The sequence below is a fragment of the Phoenix dactylifera genome, chromosome 16 (assembly GCF_051530095.1).
Source record: "Phoenix dactylifera cultivar Ajwa chromosome 16, Ajwa_hap1_PhDact_Kaust_v1.1, whole genome shotgun sequence".
Lineage (NCBI taxonomy): Eukaryota > Viridiplantae > Streptophyta > Magnoliopsida > Arecales > Arecaceae > Phoenix > Phoenix dactylifera.
The window spans coordinates 12,647,235-12,669,828 of record NC_143205.1 but is presented as its reverse complement, the minus strand read 5'-3'; the positions used below and the strand labels follow the sequence as shown (position 1 = coordinate 12,669,828).

General features: G+C 38.5%; 1 protein-coding gene across 5 annotated transcripts in view; it reads right to left on the bottom strand.

Moving 5' to 3' along the window:
• The window catches only part of LOC103708268 (SNARE-interacting protein KEULE), a 45,883-nt gene extending 23,797 nt beyond the window's left edge, over positions 1–22,086 (bottom strand). For 2 of the 5 annotated variants that reach the window (XM_088712849.2, XM_088712851.2), the window contains exons 1-3: positions 21,810–21,996; positions 14,052–14,110; positions 5,748–5,826 (exon numbers count right to left, since the gene is read on the bottom strand). In XM_088712849.2, coding sequence (XP_088568975.2) covers positions 5,748–5,826; positions 14,052–14,110; positions 21,810–21,851 — 180 coding nt within the window. In that variant the 5' untranslated portion in view covers positions 21,852–21,996. Of the gene's footprint in view, positions 1–5,747; positions 5,827–6,248; positions 6,331–14,051; positions 14,111–21,809 lie in introns of those variants that run through there. The other 3 variants (XM_008793109.6, XM_026805090.4, XM_088712850.2) reach the window with 3 other exon arrangements.
• Between the last annotated feature and the right edge of the window lie 508 nt (positions 22,087–22,594).

Genomic DNA, 22,594 nt, shown 5'->3' with positions numbered 1-22,594 from the left:
AAGGATCCACAAAGTGTTTGTCAATGATCAAAATGCCAATCCATACTATATCATATCTATGATACCTTTCATGCCAGCAGGTTGATGATTTGAAGCCTGACTGGAAACACTAGAGCTAAAATCCTCAAACTGAAATCTCAGAATTTCAGCCTAAATCAATCCTAAAATTGGGTTACTTTTGGGCCTTGGCTGCATGAATTTACAGGGCTAGATTTATTGTGCTTATAAACTCTTCATGGTATTTTTTCCACATTTTTTTTATTTTTCTAAATGTTGGAAAGCATCATACTTTGACTGAAATTTTGCAAGTTCTAAGAGAGTTGGAAACAAGGTTGGCCAAACTAGTACCTATAGTACGTACTAGTCATGTACTGGTGGTGATGGATGTGGAGAATGGGCTCATGGCTGCTTCAGGCATCGGATTTGAGCTGCCAGATGGCATCAAGGGTCTAGAATCCTTAACTTTAATCTTGATCTTAAATAGCATTCTCTTTTTTCTTTGAATTTTTTTTTTGGATTGAGTTGGAATATAAAAGAGCATCCCAATACTCGAGGCTCCCACCACTACAGGGCTTGAGGAGGGCCAGATGTATGCAGCCTAACCCCCATGTGCACAAAGGCTGTTTCAGTGTGTCGAACCCCTCACACCTAGGTCATAATAGAGTAACCTTAAGGTTGTGCCAAGGCCCATCCTCAAAGTTGAAATATAGCAAATAAAAAATCTTTATATTTGGAGAGATCTTAATATAAATATTAGAAAATGATCTTTATTAAAAATTATGTTGCTAGTGAAGAACATATACCCATTTTTTTAGTATATAAATATTATTGATTATTTATTTTTTATTGCACTTCTAATTCTTTTGTGAATTTATGAATTGTTTCCTAATGTCAAACTTATGACTATGAAGACAAGTACTCACAATCAAGGTCCGCCGTACCGGGTCCGGTAGGCGTACCGGTTGCCTACCGGACCGGTACGGGCCGGTTCGTACCGTGCTCCGGGCGGTACGAACCGGGAAGCTCTTCCCCGCCGGAACCGGGGAAGAAGAAGAGAACCAGAGAGAGCGCGGGGAAGAGAGGGAGGGAGCCCACCTTCGGCCGCCATCGGAGAGCCGCGAAGGGGCGTCGGAGGCCGGTGGGGGGCGGCGGAGCCCGGCGGGGGACTGGGGAACCCGCGGGGGCACTGCAGAGGCCGCGGCCGCGTCCACTGTTTCGAAAGAAATAGGGGACGCGGCCGCATTTTTTAATTTGGGGATTTTAAGTGAAGTCGGCAAATCGGTTGCCGACTTCACTTAAAAATCCCCAAATTAAAAAATTGGAGATTTTTAAGTGAAGTCGGCAACCGATTTGCCGACTTCACTTAAAATTCCTAAATTAAAAAACGCGGCCGCGTCCCCTGTTTCTTTTGAAACAGTGGACGCGGCCGCGGCTGCGGCCTCCGCAGCGCTCCCGCGGGTTCCCCCGTCCTCCGCCGGGCTCCGACGCCCCCCACCGGCCTCCGACGCCCCTCCACGGCTCTCCGATGGCGGCCAAAGGTGAGCTCCCTCCCTCTCTTCCCCGCGCTCTCTTTTTCTCCTCGTCTTCTTCGTCTCCGACAAGGAACCGGCCTGTACCGGTTTCAACGGCTCCGGCGTACCGGCAGCTGGCCGGACCGGTTTGTACCGGACCGGCCCGGCACCGGTCCGGCCCGTACCGGCCGGTACTGGCCGGTTCGGCATATGCTGCTCACAATCATAGTTTGAATGGAAAAATTTATAGTTAAAAATTTAAATATACGCATATGCATGTGGGACTATCTGTTTGTGTGTGTACAAATTGTGACAAGTTCTTTGAGTGACACTGACCAAATGCCATATCTCTCTTTCCAATGCCTCATGTAGCTTTTCAAAATCCTACTTGAGAAAATAAAGCTCTCCCTTCCAAGACTTCTGATCTCGAAATACCACTTAATGGTATGCTGTAAGTGATGGAGGTAGATAAAAGATAATAAAGGAGATTGGAAAAGGTAGTAGAGGTAGAGAAGGCATTGGAGACAAGGTTTTGGCAAAGTTGAAATTGTTAAAAGTTTAAATTAGTTAGTGAAGATCAAGAAGAAAATGGTGATGGAATGTAAATGTGTGCTGATAGGTAGGGTAATTGTGGAAGTACAAATGTAATGAGGGTATTTTAATTAGAGAAAGTTTGCATAAAACAGAAATGTGTTTTGACCAAATAAAAGATCATGCCTCTCCAGCCCCACTAAGTCAAACAAAAAGAATCATAATTAGATCCTTGCATGGATGAAAATAGCAGCACTCACATCAAAGGTTTCCACCAAATTCCTGTTCTCCTTAAAAGAGTTTTCCTAGAAAAGAGACTTGTCAGTGCTCCTACAAGATCTAAAGCTTCAGATCATGGCTTAGAATATCTCCAGCCCCTATGATGAAACTGTGTTCCACATAGTTACATGGTTTACTGTGGTCAAGCTATGAAACTAACTGTGAGGCAATGTTAGGATTACAACCTAGCATAACTGTAATAATAGCAGTAAGGCAAGAAAATTGACTAGGTTTTGATTACTCTTCTATGAAAGCAGAAATATGTACAGTAGAAATATTAAATATCTTCTCAGTCAACTATCTATTCACGTGATAGCCCTCAAAATACCCCATAATTACAACTAAGTCTGCTTTCATCATGAATATAGAGAGCATGATATGCCGAATCGGCTCGTACTGGCGGGTACGAACCGGTCCAGCCAGCTACCGATACGCCGAAGCCGTGAAAATAGGTACGGGCCGATTCGATGCCGGAGACGAAGAAGACGAAGAGAAGGAGAGAAAGCGCGGGGAAGAGAGGGAGGGAGGACACCTGTGGCCGCCATCGGAGAGCTGCGGAGGGGCGGCGAAGGCCGGAGGGGGCGAAGGAGCCTGGCGGGGGGTGGGGGAACCCACAGGGTGCGGCAGAGGCCGAGGCGAGTTTGCCTCGGCCTCCGCCGTGCCCCCGCGGTTCCCCTGCCCCCTGCCGGGCTCCGCCACCCCTCCGCAGCTCTCCGATGGCGGCCACAAGTGTCCTCCCTCCCTCTCTTTCCTGCGCTCTCTTTCGTTCTCTTCTTCTTCTCTAGCTTCGGCGGGGAAGACCTGGCCAGTTCGTACCGCCCGATTTCGGCACGAACCGGAAGCATACCGGTCCGGTTGGCGACCGGTACGCCTACTGGACCCGGTATGGCGGATCTTGATAGAGAGTCTAACCAATACAATGTCATCAACAACATCTAAGGGAAGTGAAGAGATGATGCCATGATGGCTTTACTATCTAGAACAAAGGTATGCAATATCTTCGAGATGCAGAGTTACTTGGCTCAATGTTCCCAAAGCAGGCACATGGTGGCTAAGGGGTTTCATGGAACACAGCATATGGCAAGCTCCATGGGCCCAGAGTGGATGTTAAAACTTATTCACATATTACTCACTAAGTATCAAAAATAGACATTTTTCCATTAATTTCATATAAAAATAATGGAAAAACTCATCATGACAAAACTATGAAATATCAGAATATGAATGGTGAAAATAGAATGCTTCATTTGACGAAAGTGATACATCATCTACCTAACAATATTAACATCATGTCAACATCCATATAATATAAAGGTCCACCATCAATAATCAACTAAAAGACTTTGGCATCAGCATAATGAATGTGCATTTAATTAAAGATCAATGACTTAGCAATAGTTATTAATAATATATCTAATTTATATTATTACTAAGCTTTAGTAACTGTAAATAACTAATTGGTTGTACTTATTGTAGTGTAACAACAGAGACTCAGAGAGCATTGCTAAATGCCTGGACAAACGTTGAATGGTTGTGGAAGGCATGATAGAACACTGGCCTGACTACTTCAGTTAAAAAAGTGGCTCAACTTCCTTTTACCAAAAAGAAAAAAATGAAGGCTCAACCCACTATTTTTTGATACACCTGCACAACCCACTTCAGACTGGCTGCCATATTGGATTCTAGCACAACCGTTGAGGACCATTGCACGGTGGTTCACGCTCAAAACCACCATGGCATGGTGGTTTCATGGTTTTGCAGAACAATAACAAGGCTTTTGTAGATCATACGCCCATTTATTTCTCTGTTTTCTGAAATAAGGTTATGTACAAAAATTGTATTAATTGTATTAATTGTATCAAACAGTTAAGGTGACAACATTTAGCCAGCTAAATGATATGGTACTGTGTAACCCGGTTAAAGTTGGGTTTCCATAGGAAATATTTCTGATTAGGTCAAGGTTGGGATAACTTTACTGACCTGGGCTTTAAATGCATGAAATTGAATTAAGATATGACTCATTTCCAGTCAATATCATAGGAAAGGCTAAGTTAGCTCAATCACATTAGATCAAGTAACCAATTTAAATCTTATTAATGGACTCCATCAAGCTAAAAGAGCAAAATAGAATATACCATGGACCATGTAACTTCACGCCATTATCTTCTTCCCCCTTTCCTCTTAATTGTCTCACGATCTTGTTTTTTCCTTTTTTTCCTTTTTGCATATGATGACAAGCACCAACCATGACCTAGCCTTCCTCCCCCCAGCTCGGCCCCTGCTATTCATTGCTAACATGAGTTCCACTAAACTATTGTTTCAGAGGTATTTGGGATTTAGGGTCCTCGTTATAGAAAATCGAATCTTATCATTCTTTCAAACTCACTTTCATAGGAAAAGAATTCAAATGAATCAAACTTAGGGTTTTCTAGTGTTTCTATTTCATACTTTTTTCTTCACATGTCGTTTCTATTTGGGACTTTCTTAGCATAGGTCAAAAGGTCAGGTTTAATTTCTAATATGAATAAATCAATTTTTGAGGCAACCAACAGGGTCAGGTTAAGCAGGTTAACTCGCTAGCAGACACAGATCAAGCAACAACAACCAGTTAAAGGGTCAAGTGAACCTTAAGTATCCAAAAATTCATACAAGAGGTTGACTTGACACAAATCCAAATTATCCAATAGACCCAGTCATCAGAAACCATATGAACAATCTCCAACATCAGTGCATAACAAATTTAAAAAGATTGATTTTATTAATGTATCACTGTGATAAAAATACATAACAAGTGACATGGATGAGAGCATATGATAATGAGAAATATTTGATGGAAGTGCAAAAGACATTTTGGTTGTCGTGAGTAGTGGTAGTTGGTGAAATATGAAGAATTTAGAGAACACAGCGATCATCTACTCAGGATAGTAAAGAGAGAAAAAAAGAAAAATGAAACATCAAGAAAAGAGAAAGAAATCATAATGGGACCAGAGTCCAGAGGTATGTTGCTATTTCCATTTTTTAAGATCATTTACGTAAACATTGCAATAGGCCCATTACCAAATGCAAAGAAAAAGGTATAAGTGAAGTTGGAAGTATGAGGGCAACACACAATGTATTATCAAAACAATTAAATTCATGGACCATTTCATATTGAAAATTTAATTTTTACTCAAGGAAACTAATCATAAAATATTTCAGGAAATGAATATCCACCTATGTATGACAAGGAAAAAATTTCTGCAATATTTAAGACTTGAGTAAATGGATGCATATAAGACTTAAGTATCATGCCTGAAGTGAGAGATAGAGCACTTAAAGTTATGCATGTTTATATAGCTTCCAGTGCAACAATATAAATTTGTATGCCCTGTTTAGAGTAAGAAAGCGGAAAATATATAAATAAATCAATATAAAGAAAAACTTTACTTTTCTTTTGATGGCTCGATAAAATATATAGCATCCATTGAAGGCAATGGCTGCCTTCGTTTGTAAAGGTCTTCCACCACTGCAAGAACAGATTGGAACTTAATTGACCACAATTAAACATTATTTGACCTCCAGAAATTCAAACAAAAATGTGGTTGATCAAAATCCTGTAATTTGTAATGAAACAAAAGATATTCAACGACCACTTGGATGATTTTGTTGCATATAAGCTAGTGACTTAGGCTTGCAAGGCTTTTGGATTATGCAAAGCATGTATGCCTTCTGAACAAGCACATATAGTAGTTATTTGAATACAATTTCGTAATAGAGATGTCAGCTATATGCCTATATAATATAATAAAGCTAATACAAGTACAAAAGCGATAAAGAAAATTAGAAAAGCAATAAAGAAGTACGAGAAAATATGTTGTCTTTTTGCTGGAACACCAAAAGAATCAAAAGGAAAATACAAATTTTCCAAAACAGTTTTTACCAACATACATGAAACTCCTTCATCCGTAATATCTGCCATCTTGCAAGAATAGGACATGATTTTGACAGTAAATTTATCCATGATGAGTACCTGTAAGCAACAAGTTAGAAGGTCCAATATTCTCCAACATACATGCAATGCCATAAATTATCCTAATAAAAGATGTTAGTGAACCTGTTAGGTGCTTAAACAGGTAAAAGAGTTCAGTAAAATTGTCTGATATAAATCCATCAGAGGCCTGGGTCAGTTTGATCACTTCAAACCAACTATAATATTTCAAATGGATGCAATGCTCATAATCTCACTATTGCAGTTGATGTTTTATGCACTAAGGTTGGTGGTCTCAAGATGAATCAAGATTTCCTCACTTTTGGAAAGTTGGACATGTGAGACATCTTGAAACAAGTGGATACCTAACTATCAGAGATATAAGAAACTTGAAATTTTTGGAATAGGAAATGCACAGGAGAAAGGGGAAAAGCCAAAAGTAAACAGTAAAAATATAATGAATTTTTTTCTGCTAATTGGTCATTACTATTTCGTATGTGTTAAAAGATAAATTACTTCTTTCTGTACATATAGTTGCATCATGGCCAGATCTAAAAGTAATATAGGAAGAATAAAGATATTCATAAATCATTAAATAATCCAAAGATAAATATAAAGTTCTTCATTTACAGTAAATGAACAATGACAACATAGTTTGGTGAGATCACATGATACAAAGATCAAAAAAGTACATGCTCGCGAGCGCTTAAGGTATGGGGTCTAGCTTCTTCCCACCGGTGGACTTTCACTTCCATAGATGCTTTTCTGAGCCGGTTGAGGGACTTAGGTCGGAGACCTGGAGGAGCAGAGAGAGAGACAGTATGGGCTTATTTGGCATACCACACTGGCTGGATAGGAATGCGAGGATATTCGAGGGCAAAAGGTTTTATCCGAGATCAGTGATGGACAGAGCATTTGCACATGCAGCTGAGCTGGCGAGCGCTGCGGTAGAGTTTCCACCTGGAGAGGACAGGAACATCTGGGGCCCCCTTTTGGCTCTTGTAGCGCCCACACATGCTATGGTACCCATGGTATCTTGGGAGCCCCTACCTCCTGGTTTTCTCAAGGTAAACTTTGACGACAGTATTTCCGAGGGCAACAGCAGATGTGGAGTGGGCTTCGTGATCCGAGACCAGGAGCTCAGGTTGATTGCAGCAGGAGGCCGACGCATTTTCGATGAGTCCGTTCTAGTGGCAGAGCTGCGTGCGGTGTGGGAGGATCTTGTATATGCTAGAGTACACTTGGGGGCCCAGCGAATATTCTTGGAGGGTGATTCTGACACAGTGATTGAGTGGATCAGGTGCGGGCGTGCCTGGCCAGATCTACACCCTCTAGTCAGGGATATTTGACTCCTTTTGGACAGTCTTGACTCCTTCTGGGTCGCACATATATTTCGGAAGGCGAATAGTGTGGAGACTGGGTCACCTCCTACGCAGCTCATCATTCCGGAGACTTCATATGAGATGGCGCTGGCCCCATCCCACAGGGACTTGATCGTGTTTTGTATTCTGATTCCTCGCGGCACGCTCACATCTATATGTAAGTGAGACGCCGGTTTACCCAAAAAAAAAAGATCAAAAAAGTTCCCTAAAGCAATTAATAGCTAAAATCACTTGTGCTTTTATATAAATGATTTGGGTAAGAAATTAATCTTAAAAATGTTTCTTTAGTCAAAAGTTGGCATCCCACAAAATCAAATACTTAATTTTCTAATATATAGGGCTGAGTGTCCCTACGCTTCTAAAATTGTGGTTAACCATTTTCAAGATGAACTAACAGCAACATTCTGTCTTTAATCCCAAACACAATAACATTATGTGTGAAGAAATGCAGCCAAGTATATGAAGGTTTCTGCAAGGAAAAATTCAAGAAACTTCCAAATGACTAGTAAAAGAAAAAGGGGGCGTACCAATACTTTTGGTACACTGAACCGGTCTCATACCGGGCATATCGATATAGTGACAGGGGGCACCAATATGGCCCATACCAAGACAGCATACTTTGCTCTTGACTACTCACAGCATACCACAGTTCTATATCATTTGTGTTGGCCCGAATTGTTGTGCATAGGCTTGCAGCGGCTTCAAAGTGACACACATTGATATAGAGTAATAAGGATGTTTTGAATACCTCGAAACGCGATAATACAACTAGTACATACCTTTCTAACAAGATTCCGGTATCGGGATGCCCCCTACATCGCCAAAAAAAGTAAAACCAGGATGTCCTAGATCAAGTCGGGTTGATAAGCACCAGTTCCAGCCCGTGCAAGTCCTGGTTCAGCTGGTAAGATGCACATATCGTGCTTCCCGACTGAAACGGGTCGATACCTATCATTACTGAACTTGTTATGGACGGTTCAAACTTCAAAGGCATTCCTAGCCTACTGGTAGGAGCTTCCATGAATCGAAAATGCAGGAGGGTGCAGTACAGATCTCATTGGAGGGTGAGGCAGTAGACACTGCTCAAGAGCGAAGAAGTGGGGTCCATCTCTCTCTCTCTCTCCTCTCGGCTCACGAGGAGGAAGAAGAAGAAACCTTAGGGGGAGAGAAAGAGGAAAGAGAGAGCGCTGAGCAGGTGATGTGGAGAGAGCTAAGTAGGTGGTGATATAAAGAGAGCACTTTATTTTTTAATAGATATTTTGTTTTACTACATTAACTATTCATTTATTTTTACAGACAATTATTGTTTGCCGAGGTGGATGCGACGAAAGAACAAGAATCTGTATGCATGACTTTCAATTCCATATCTGGCATTTTCTCCTTGTAACATTTATATTGAATATATTCTTAAAATATATATTTTTAATAAACTAATATATGTTATAAGCTTTAAATATTTTTACTAAGTTGCATGGGTGCAAAGATTATGGTTTAAAAAAGAAAAAAATTACATAAACTATGAGAATAAAGTAATTATTCAAAAATTGTACTTTTCTAGGCATCCCAATATAGGACCAAGATTTGTCCTTCCCATGTATCATACGCGATAAAACTGATACTATACCTATCTGGAAAAAAGCCAATACCACCTCCAGTATTAGATTTTAAAATCTTACAGTAAAATATGCATGTATACCCAGATCCATGGTCCGCCGTACCGGCCCAAACCGGGCGATATGGGGCAAACCATACCATATCGATTCGGCCCGGTACCTGGTACAGAAGGTGTACCGAGAGCCGGTACGGAAGGCGCACCGACCCTCATTATGCTGAAAAGATCTCGTACCATACCGTACCAACATAATGCTAGTGTGGCAATAGTATGGGATTGGATATCGAGACGGCTCACCTTACCTAGATCTCATCTTAAAGCTCTACCTAAATATCCTAAGTAGCTTCTATCATTCAAGATGGTCTGGCACTTTTCACCATTGTTTTATTCTTTTGGTTTTCATTTTAAGAGGATTTGTTGTCCCAAAGTATAAACTGCAGATGATAATAGCAAGAAACCATTATCTTATATCAATAGATGTTCGAACATAAAGAAACTATATGTACTAGCTTTCTATACTATTATTTATTAGTATACGAGTTTGAAGTAATTGTGGCAATATGGGCTGCATATTAGGAGGAATAAGAGGTAAAATAAGAAAGGAAGGAAAAGCCTAGTAGTGCAAAGAAGAGTCAAATAGGCATACGGAATTGATTTTAAATGAGATTGGTCATTTATAAAGAAGAAGAGGTTAATTGTTGTGCATAGCAATTGCATTGCATGCATCCAAACATATATAGGGAATAAAACCAAGATAGAGATTGGATAAACTCAAAAGACTGGAGAAAAATGTGGAAAAAGGAAGGATAACAAAGATTGAACTTAATAGGTCAGTAGATGAAGATAAAAATATCTTTAGGAAGCCAAAACCATTGATAGTTAGTGATCATGAACTTGATCGACCAAAAGATCTTCATGTAATCTAAATATGCTGCAAACCTCTCACCCAAATTCAACAAATTTCCTATCCAGCAACAACATGGCAAAGGAACTACTTATCTAACAGTCCAATCATCAAGATACTTTACTAACCCAAGAATTATAATTGAAAGATTTCAAACAAAGTGCAAAGCACATATCTAAGCTGTAATACCACAATAACTCAGGAAACAAGTGAAGAAAATGAAAAGCACATCTTGATTTTGTGAAGGCACAAGTCTAAAAAAAATGGCCATTTATAAATCAGTAGAGGTTGATTAGTCTGCATAGCAATTGGATTGCATGCATCAAACCATGTATAGGGAATAAAACTAAGATAAAGATTGAGGAAGCTAAAAATATGCTGATAGCTAAAATTATTGATTTTACCTCAATAGGTTAGTAAATGAAGAAGAAAGTCTTTACGAACCCAAAATCACTGATAGTCAATGAACTTGGACCTACTCAACCAAAAGATCTCACAGAATCCAAATATGCTGCAAACTTCACCGAGATTCAACAAACTTTCCATCCAGCAAAAACAAGTGCAAAACGAAATATTCCAGCAACCAGGAATTATAATTTGAAGATTTCAGGCGAAGTTCAAAGCATATATCTAGGCCGCAATATCACAATAACTTAGGAAACAAGTGAAGAAAATGAAAAAGCATATTTTAATTTTGTTAAGGCACAAGTCTAAAAGATGTCATCGACATTGTGGTAATAATACAACATCATGATAACAAATAGATATATGAGGTCGACCTTGCTCGTCAGGAGAGAAGGTATCTATTCCTTTCAACTCTAAGATCATAATGAAGTATCCAAAACAAAGATATACACTAGTGATCATGACACTAAAAATGTCTAAAAACTAAAAATTATGTGTTTTGGTGGTCTTTAACTTTTATATCACATGGACACAAAAATGGATGGTTAAAACAATATGGGGCCACATTTTACTTTGACCCAAGCATTAAAATCTATTGATTTTCAATCTATTTATATTTAGCATGTGTAAATTATAATCAATAAGGTAGATTCACAATTTTAATGTTTATCGTGTATTTTAATATAATAGTATAATGGAAACCATCCATTTTTGTGTCCACATGATACTTAGATTTGCAACCATCAAAATATGTGAATTTTTAACTTCTAGGTTATTTAAGTGGCATAGATCAAGATCAATGGTATGACTCTTTATTTAAATCCCCCATTATTGATTTTGGAGTTGAGAGAAGTATATACCTTCTCCTCTCAAGAGAAGCAAAGTCCGTTCATCTCTCTCTCTCTCTCTCTATCTCTCTATCTAACTATATATAGAGATAAAGAGAGTTCTTCTCAAATATATTAAGAGAACTGTACATGAAGATCAAGTTCATGTATAATACACCTAATAGTAAATCACTACACAAGCATCTTTCACATGTAACCAAGGTTCACCATACTAGTACCGAACCCCGTACCGATGCCATACTAGCATAGTATCGGTACGGTACGGTATGAAATTTTTTTGGTGTGTCGAGGCCACCGGTACCGGTACGGTACAACATACCATGTATGCAACTAAGGTCCGCCGTATCAATTGTACCAATGTATCGGTGGGCATCGGTACCGGTACGTACCGGTACATAACTGAACCGAACCGGTACTGTACCGGCGAAGATAAAAAAAATACCGCGCAAACGCGCGCACGTTCGCGTTAAATGCCACAGTGGCATTGAATATTCCACGCGGGGCAGCGCACGGGCGCAGGAAACCGTGCCCGGGGCACGCTTTCCCACGCACGGGGCATGCTTCCCCATGCACAGGGCGCCCGCACTTGAGCCGGTGCGAACTAGCCCTAGTTCGCACCGGTACTTGCTTATACCATGAGAATCGGCCCGGTTCGCACTGGTACACAGTGAAAATTGATCCGTTCTAGCCCCTATAAGGCCGGAACTATTTTCAATAGTCGAACCATACTGATGGGCGTCGGTACCGGTACGGTACCGGCTTGTACCGTGCTGAATCGGCCGGTTCAGCAGACCTTGCATGTAACACAACTGTATGATTATGGATAACCAATTTGTTTGCATTTCCAACCTAGTATGATGAATTTTCATTTCATTTCCAAGCAAAGCACGCAATCATTTTCAGAGAATGCCTCTATTAAGACATCAATCAATGCCCTAAAATTAGGGAACCACTACACAAGCATCTTCCATATGTAAGGGGTGCTTGGATGTTGAAAGATCTTGTTGGCTTGATAAGATCTTATTGGCCTGATATGATCTTTCGGGATAGCTTTTCCATTTAATTCTCGATGAGAAGTGGAATGATTCAAGGAGATGAAGCAGTAGATAATTATAGAAATTCTCATTGTTCAAGGATAAGATAAAACACCTTAAAAATGGAATCACTTATCGCCAAAAGATAGGAATTTGTTATGGTTGCCGGCAAGGTAGGTTGAACCGGTATCGGTAAGCGTACTGATCGTCTACTGGATCGGTTTGAACCGATTTGGACCGATACCGAACCAATCTACAAATGGCGCACTGCCCGCAGTGCGCATAGCGTGCTATGGCGAACCGGTGCGAACTGACCGATTCGCACCCGTATGCATCTAGTACTGGCCGATTGCAGCCCAGTACCGCTGGGTTCCAGCCTCATAGGGCCCAAAACCGTTTTCCACCGCCGAACCGGACCGGTCGAACCGGTCTGGTTTAGTACAGGCTGAACCGGTCGGTACGGGCCGGTTTAGCATTTCTTGGTTACCGATCATATCATCTCTTCAAGCAACCTTGAATCCCATGTAAATTTAAAACAGGGTCCGTGCTGGGAAGATCTTCTCAGGCTGATAGGATCTTCAGGCATTCAAACATCCCCTTAATTTATCTGCATGGCCGAGGATATACCAATTTGTTTGCATTTCCAACCTAGTATGATAAATTTCCATTTCATTTTCAAGCAAAACACAATATTTTCAGAGAATATTTCTATTAAGACATCAATTACTACCCAACATTAGGGCTTCCAAAAACGTCAAGTTGCCATTTACCTAAAAAAATCAAGTTGTCTAATTCTTGATGAACCTCTTTCTTGCCTAAAGTTGCCTTGTGTAAGAGTCATGCATCAGCTTAGAGGGTTGTTGTTAGATTAAGAATCTTAAAATGCTTCCAAACTTCAATGAATCACATGCTAACTAAACTATAAAATCCATGTAAATAGCATAGTCCTGCTAGTCACAGTTACGAGCTTTTCTTTTTTCCTTTTTTTTGCCCGAAGAGATGAGCAAGCCTATTAATTAAATTCATTAGGAACATGATATGAAAACTAAAATTATGGAAGATTAAGATGGGAGAAACAAATAAAATCAAATATTAAGACTAGCATGACAAAATATAAGTATCGAACTGCATGAAATGTATCGTTCTACATTTGAATACACAAAACTCCACAAATAGTAAAACAATCATCCTTTCTATCAAATATTATACTTTATTTAAATAATTAAATTAATGACTACATTTTCCAATCAAATGTTGAAGCTTCATTACGTAGTAAATCTTGTTAGCAAAAGGCGGTTGAGAACAAGGTGCTTTAGAGACAAGGACTCTACCAAAGTAGACAAAACAAACAATCAGAAGCTTACTAAAATTCATATCCACTAAAATGAAAAAAAAAAATAACTAAACCAACTTATCAATTTCTGGTAAAGATCGATGGATTCAATCACCTCAAGACATGATAAAGATCACTTACAAGATCATCAATGCTAATGGTACATAAGCATGAGAACAAAATCATATGTAAATCAAAAGAATGGATACAAGAAAACAAGGTTAAACATTTGCATCAAAAGATACCTTCCATGTTGCTTTTGAGTCCTTTGCTTTGGTTGATTGAAGCATTTCATACAACAAGCCTAATAGCATGCAAACAAGGAAAATAGTCACAATATAAATATAGCTGTAAATTGGCATGCAACAAATTAGTAGCTAAGAGTAAATGGCTTACTAAAATCAATAAGTATGTCATAAAATGAAAAACATATATGAAGACCATCATACCAAGGCAAAAATTATGGGACTATGGGAGGAATGTATTATTCTCAATGTGTTAAAAGAAGCAGTTGTAATAGTTTGAAATCGACATTAAGAAATTGCCTTCAGCACTTGAATTATATGGGTAAGTTGGGTTTGCCTCAAGGCTACAAACAAACTTGCCAAATAATTAATAATATATTTGGATGTAGTCAAGGATTAATGTGCCACTTTTAACCAGATTAAGGCACATGCTGTGCAAATTCCCTAAATTTAATGGAACAATACATGGGCACATGTTGGTGAATTTCAATAGATTCAGCCTAAAATGCACCACAAGCAGACATATAATATAATAGGGGCTACTGGGTTAGCATGTTTTGGTACCCAAATATACGAAACTTTACGGTGGATTATTAATCCTGAAAACATATTCATATTTTCAAAATAAAATATTGATTTTGAAATTATAAATTTAAAACTAAGAAATATAAGCAAGTTGATGGCATCTCAAATTTGGGAACGTCGTTTTCTTTATTTAGACTTATGTTATAGTAGTCTATATTTTTTCTAAATAGTCTAAGAATCTAAATTCTTGGAAGGTTGCTTGCGATCAATTTACAATTGTTATTTGTTGGACATTATGGAAAAAAAGGTATCACAACCCAGGACCTCACACAAAATGGCTAGCCGGAAGATATTTTTTGCTTCCGCTTAAGCCCTGACGTCCTCGTCAGGATTAGGGTCCAAATTCATTCAAATTTAATTACAGATATCACGATTGGCCTGTGGTCAGCCTTAATGAGCCCATGCTGCAGTGTCCCCTAGTCCACATGGGCTATAGGCTAGGTCCGCTTTGATACCATTTGTCACAACCCAAGACCTCACCCAAAATAGCTAGCTGGAAGGTATTTTTTGGGTTCCTTCGTCCTATATAAGTATCCAAGATCTTTCTGGTGAATAACCGATGTGGGACTAAACACACGTCCGCACGGGTCTTCAATTTTTTTTCGAAGAAATACAACTCATCTGAGATAGTGCTTAAGAAGGTGGTTCGACTCTCTAAAGATTGGTCTACGATGTGCAACTTCAAATTTCTATTTGCTTTGGAACATTATTCAATGCAAGGTTCGCTGTACCGATCGGTACCGGTCGGTACCGAACGTACCGTATCCGTACCGATGGGTACCGGTATCGGTACACCAATGTCGGTACGCCTGACGTACCGCATACCGTACCATACCGACACTCGGTACGCCTATACTAGTGCGGCACCGGTATGGAGTTCGGTACCGGTACGGCGAACCTTGATTCAATGTTTATCTGTTTAACTATTTTCCTATTTCTTTGTTGTTACTCATTTCATCTGGAATATCCTAAGTGAGTTGTAATATGTTTCTTTTGTAATAAATTTGGGTGGGGGTTAAACCTCCTACTTCCCTTCAAAAAGAATAATGCAAGATGTTTGATCATTTAATTCACAAGAAATGGATACTTAACTTTGAGGTACATCATTAAATATTGAGAATTGGTGTCATGTTTTTGGAACAAGTTTGCTTCCCACCGGAACACAGTTATGAGGCTATATCTTCTAGTAGACTTTCATGCCAGGTCTTGCCACAATACATTTGAGTATGCTCTGCTTAAAGCACCAGCATTTGACTAGAACAGCCATGTAGGTTTGACAGATTTTTTTAATCCTTGACTGAAATCAAAGGAGTGAATGGAATGTTTTGTACAAATATTTTAAATACCAAAGTCTTTAATCACAGATATTTTCTCTTCCTATGCAATGATATTTAAAAGTCGAGGCAAACCAATATCACATGTATTTGATATGCAACTATTTATCAATATCCATATTGGAAATGTTAGATTTGATCCATTCTTTATGTGGCAGTAGGAGATGAATGGTTTACCCAGCTTGGTTCGGGACACTTCATCTAGAAACAATACTAATGTCACAAGAATATGCTTCACATAATTTCTGAAAATTCTTCAACACTACTTTCTCTAAATCCCTGTCTTATGATGCACACTCAGCCATGATCAATTAACTTCACAAAGATACCTTGGTTCTTTTAGCAAACCACAAAATGCCTTCCAACCAAGATTAGCTAAAACCTTCACCAAGCAAACCATAGATCCTTCACTACTGTTTAACCATGCTTCTCAACTTTGGCTCTCCATGTATGAGTCTACACATACTTATTTTATAGATACATATGTATCGCACGGTTCGCACCCCATGTATTGTATATTATCAGGCATCATCTGCAACGTGACAGTAAATCACAGTTTTCCCCCTTTAGTTTCATGGCATTTGAGAGAGAGTCACCAGCCTGAGACCAAGCTGAAAACTTATAACCTAGCATTGGAGCTCAATTTCTTTAGTTGATACAACTTGAATATTCTTCGAACTTCTATGGATATCAATGTGCCTTTACTCATTAGCTTCTCAAACAATATAACTTTTTTGAGTATGATAGATATCTTTAAATGAATTCAAAAAGGTATATAAAAATCTCACCAATGAGTAGCTTGCTTTTGATGAATTTATGTATCCATGATAACTAGTAAATAAATGCATTTTTGCTTGATCCACTATCCATAAATTTTTAGCAATTCCTCAAACTCAAAGTACTTAATCCATATGCCTTAAATCTATAAATTATCATGAAATCAATCTTATAAGAATCGAAAATACATAATGTATATATAACATCAAGAATTGTCATAAAATCACGCCATATGTTATGTATTTAAAGATTAAAAGCAAATAAACAAGGATGTAAAGGTCCTCAAATTAAGGATTTTAGATCTGGTTAGGTAATTAGGTCGGATAGACTTTTATTCCAAAGAAAACTAGTCACTACATGGGATATGTTAAAAAGAATACATGAAGCTTCAATTAAGAAAAACAATTAGAAAGAGGATTACTAATAAGTAATACTACTTATATGGGATACTGTATTAGTCTATTCTACTTTCTTCTTCTACTTATATTTTAATCCTACTTCATATTTTATATCAAACAAAGAGCATGCTGATCCTACTTCCCTCCAACCCCAATCCCACATCCAAAAATTATAAAAAACACAACTGGAAAAAAAGAGAGAGAGAGATGTCTCATGTCACCTTTTTCATATATCTTCTCATCCATACTTATCTACATCGGTTTCAAGGTTCATGAGTATATCTAATAAGGTTTTCTAATTCCTTTCTTAAGTTAACTTGTTGAGGGCAGAAACCTCTTCCCTTTATTTCAAACCGGATAAGCTAAGCAATCCAACCAGATAAACTATTGGCAATGTTCTTCCTTGTTCTTAGGCAAGAACAAGTTGATTATGAGGTATTAATAAGAACTCAAATACACTACAATAAATTGAACACCGCCCAATTTTTCAAAGGAGAGTTGATTGACCTTAGAAACCCCTAGAAGCAACTACCTAGCCTATCTTAGACTCCTAAAATTTATTTTTGTAGATCATACCATAATGCTAGAACGATTGGGAGTTGGGACACTAAAACTTCAATAGAAATGAGCAATAGCAGCATAACCAAAGAGCATGGTATACAAAATCAATATTCCTTTTTAAGATCTCTTTCTCCTCCAATTTATTTTTCTCCTTCTCCTACATTTTGTTCTTATAGGAAACGCTTCTTGTCATGGCAGGTATTTCTAGCTATAATCTATTGTTGGACTGACATGAATGTTATTGTCTTTAAAAGGCGGGAAAACCCACATATAATAGCAAAAATACCAACAAGCAAGGGGTCTTAATAGGCTGAAACATATATATTTTCCAAAAGCATCCTGTTTAGCGGCAGTAAGCATCATGGATAACAAGAATAAGAGGCTCCTAACCTCAGCAAGTCAGCATCATCATTAGTGTAAAATTCCTCTATAAATTCAATGTTGTAATGTTGCTTTGCAACTATGACTTCACCTCTCTCACCTACAAAGATGTATTTCATGCAAGGATTGTTGAACCGAGCCGAAACGGCCGGTTCAGCCCGAGCCGAGCCGACCGTTCTCCGACCAGGTCGGTTCTCCAATGAAAAACGGTTCCGGCTCTCTAGGGACCGAAACTTGATTGGATGTGGCCAGAGCCGGCGGGTTCCGTCTAGTTCGACTCGGATTCCGTGTGAACCAATCGGTTCACACCAGATCCGGAGCCCTGTTGTGGGCATGTGGCAATTGCCACAGCCCGTTGTGGAACTGGTCGGTTCGTTTCGTTTCGAACTAGTACCGAACTGTACTGGTCGCCGACCGGTACGGATTCGGTATCGGTTCGACGAACCTTGATTTCATGTACTTTGTTTTGTAACATAAATTATTGGACCTTTATCCTCTAACTTGCATGGTAAGATAATCTACAATGAGTCAGAAACAATTAGAATAAGTAAGATGCCAAAATTTAAAGTTATTTTGGATTGATACACAAGCAACTATCTCCTCGTTGTTTATATATGAAGAGCATCAATTGCATATTATCCAAGTAGGTAAGTCCTCTTGAATGCCACAAGCCCACAACATTAAGGTCCACTCTTTAGTGAAGCTCATGAATTTCAATGTGCTTGCAGGAAGGCAAATATACAAACCCCTGCCCCGTGATAACCATTAGGTAGTGTAGTTTAGCATAAATTTCTCCAGTATTTGACTACCTCTATAAACTCGTATCATCATTGCATCAAAAAAGTTCACCTTAGTGGAGGACAAAATAAATAAAAGGAATATACAGCTCTCATCAGACATGAGCTTCTAGCAAAGGGAGAGTAAAATTACCTACAATTTTCTATTTCTTACCATCTGCACATTGGAAATTTCACCATGTATTGGCCCAAAAGCTGATCTATCTCACTTTAAGATTTTCACTTAAAATTCCAAAAAGCATCTTTCATTGGTATCCTTTTTATAACTTCAGATACAAAGATATCTTACCAGTCCAGCACTTCAGTCCTCCCAAGCATCATGACACTAGCTCCTACAGAAATTTGTAAAACCCTCCTACACAATCATCTTCATAACCATTTTAAGGAAATCGCATGTCCAACAAACCATTACTCAATTTAGAAGGTGACAGCTCATAGTTAAAGTTTCTCCTGCACCTTTTGCTCTGGAAGCTTCCCATGTAGTAAAGAAGATGGATAAGGATGCGGGGCTGAACACCACTTATTAAGTTCTAAGCTTGGGAATTGTTTTGTAAACCTGATAAACATTACCTAGACTAAACAAGTGCAAATTTCTATATCTGCTTCTTAAATTATCCATCTCTTTTCCAGTCTATATATTCATCACAAGAAAATAACTTAATGATGCAACTAAAGACCCTATTGTCTTCCTCCAAAAGAATTAGCAATTTGCATTTTCTTTTTACCCCCCAAAATTAGCAGTCATGGAAATAGCAACCTTCCATCAAAAACCCCAGGTGATGCAGATCATATAACGTTTGAATCCTTTTTATTTTTTTATACATTATGATAAGTTTCTTAATTTGATATCCTAATTTTGATTGATTTAAGGTAGGAGTTTAGTTTGAGAGGAGTCCAAGTCCATTTTCATATTTCTTATTTTTCTTTTTCTAATTCTTACATGATAAGTAGTCATGAATGTATAAATATGTAATACCATAGGGTCCATCTAGACAAATGATCAATTTAACAAAAAGGCCAAAAGTCTTTTGGAGGTCTTGATCCTCTCAAAGTTATCAAATATCCCTTCTTCTACCAATTTTCTCTATTTTTCTATGTTATTTTGTTTGAAATACCATATATGGGAATTAGATTCCTGTTAGCTTGGTATCAGATGATCTTTTTGAGTGCATGACCCTCATGCGGCTCCAAAAGAAAAGGCTAAACATTATCAATATTGAGTCCTACAGTGGGCTACAGGAAGTTCTTCTCAACAAATAAACAGAATGAGAGATTCACAATGGGAGGCAGAATAAAAGCATGATTGGTGGCCAGATTTGGTCAAAAGCTTGATCAACTTAAGGAGCTCCTTCTAGCAACAATCGCTTAAGCCTTAGAACAATTTGGAATGGTCATCATGATTTGACTTCAACATCCCTTCTTGTTGCCAAAGAGCCTGCTGAACAAAAGGTGGAAGATATGCAAGAACAACACCTCTATGCAAAGTATACAAAGATGCTGAATACAAAGGTACATAGTACAAAGTACAAACCCTGATAGAAATCTTAGTTTTCCTGACATGAAAGTGGAGTTTCCTTAATGGCAAGATGGTGATCCATCAGGTTGGATATCACAATCAGAAAAGTATTTCCATGTTCATGATATACAGGAAATTCAAAAGTTGAGATCACTTCTATCAATCTTACTAGTGATGCAATTCCTACAAAGGTAGAATTTATTGAAGGACTGTTGTTCCTTTTTTCCTTCTGAATATGAGAATGTTCATGATGAGCTTGCAAAAATTCATCAGAAAAAAACTGTTTTAGAGGATCAAAGTCAATTTGAGCTGTTCATTGAGAATACTTGTGATTGACCCGAACCAAAACTTGTTCAAACTTTATTCAAGGACTCCGCTCAGATATTCATAATGAGGTGAAGATGTATAAACCCCATACTATGTCACCAGCTCTCTTTTGCCTGATTGCCGGAGGAAAGACTTAAATGAAAATAGCCGCAAATTAAGCAAAAGAGCAAATAACAAACATTTTAAAATATTTCAAGATGATGCACCCAACAACAAACATGTTAAGTGGCTTACACAAGAGGAGCCCGTGGAAAGAAGAATCAAAGGGATATGTTGGTCTTGTGATGAAAAGTGGCACAAATGACATCGTTGCAAAAAGAAAATTTTTCTTACTGGACCTGCACTTGTTGACACTTCACAAGATGATGAAGATGAAGATGATCGCCATGTACAGCCTGGAAGAATTTTGAAGGGGAAGAGAGTGATTTTTTCTTAATTTAGTGTCCTAGTTTTGATTTCATTTAGGGTAGGAGTTTAATTTAAGAGGAGTCCATAGGATTAGGTGCAGCATATTTCCTATCTTATTTTCTTACTCTTGCAGGAAAAATAGTCATGAATCTATAAATATGTAATGTCATAGGGCCCATCTAGACAAGTGATTCATGTAATAGAATCAGCCTAAAGGCTTTGGGAGGTCTCAATCCCCTCGGAGAGATCGAGTATCCCTTCTACTATCTATTTTCTCCAAATTTTTTTTTTTTCATGAAATGCTATACATAGGAATTGGTTTCCTATCACATTCCCTCTATGAATAGAACTTAGATGAGCAAATGCCCATATCGATTCCCATTATTGCACCTGAAGAATCCATCGCCTTCCTCCAGAACAATAGCATTGACATCATCCTTCCAGTCCAAAATTTGCAGTTTCAGAGACAACAACTTTCCATGTCTGGAAATTATTCACATCAAATCTTTTCCAAATCTTTCTACATATCTACACTCCTATCAAAGAAATGTAGATTTCCCATCGCCTCCATAAAAAATGAGAATGAAATAGGAATAAGCAATAGATTGAAACCAAAAAAAGTCGAAATGCCAAAGAAGAACGGAGGAGGAGGAGGAGGAGAAGAAAGAACTCACGTTCTCGACTGACTTGGCGAAAGTTTTTGTAATCTCCGCCATGGGAGGAGTCGGAGTCCGAGAACGACATGGCTGGTGTTCTTCTCCGCCCTGCGATGATCGGAAATGGTCGTCGCTTCCTCTTGCGGTATTGTGGGGATGTTTTTCTTCTTTCTTTCTCTTTTGTTTTTTGTTTTTTTGGCGATGATGAAGGCGACGAAGGTAGAGGAGAAGGGAGAGGTTAACGGTTACGGGGTTGACCAGGGGAGGGGAGAGAAATATGAATAGTAATGGGAGCAATCGCGGTCTCGACTTGGCCAGAGAAAAGGCGACGGATGCACGTGGCCAATGGATGGGGATGCGAGGGACTCGTGGTCATGTTCCAACGGTTTCCATCATCGTCTGCGAAATTATAAAAATGCCATCATCCCTCCTGTGGGTTTCTAAATTCTAGTCATGGTTTTTAATGGATTTGATTATTAACATTTTGAATCTCAAAGGTATTTATGTTTGTTCATAGATGGGGTAAATTGCAAAGAAGGATGTATTCAACTCTTACATTGGAAGAGCTTTTTTTCATATTAAGGTATCACTCTTAACTAAGTAAGCTATATTGATTAAATCTAATGGTTTTTTGGTCCCCAATTTTTTTGAAAGATAGAATGTTTTTCAGCATAGTTCTCTTTCATTTCATAATATAACATAGATTCTAGGTATATAAGTATTATTGATGTAACATACTAAATGTATTTTTAGCAAGTAAGTGCATTTTTCTTGTTTTTGTTTTCATGAATAACAACGTAACT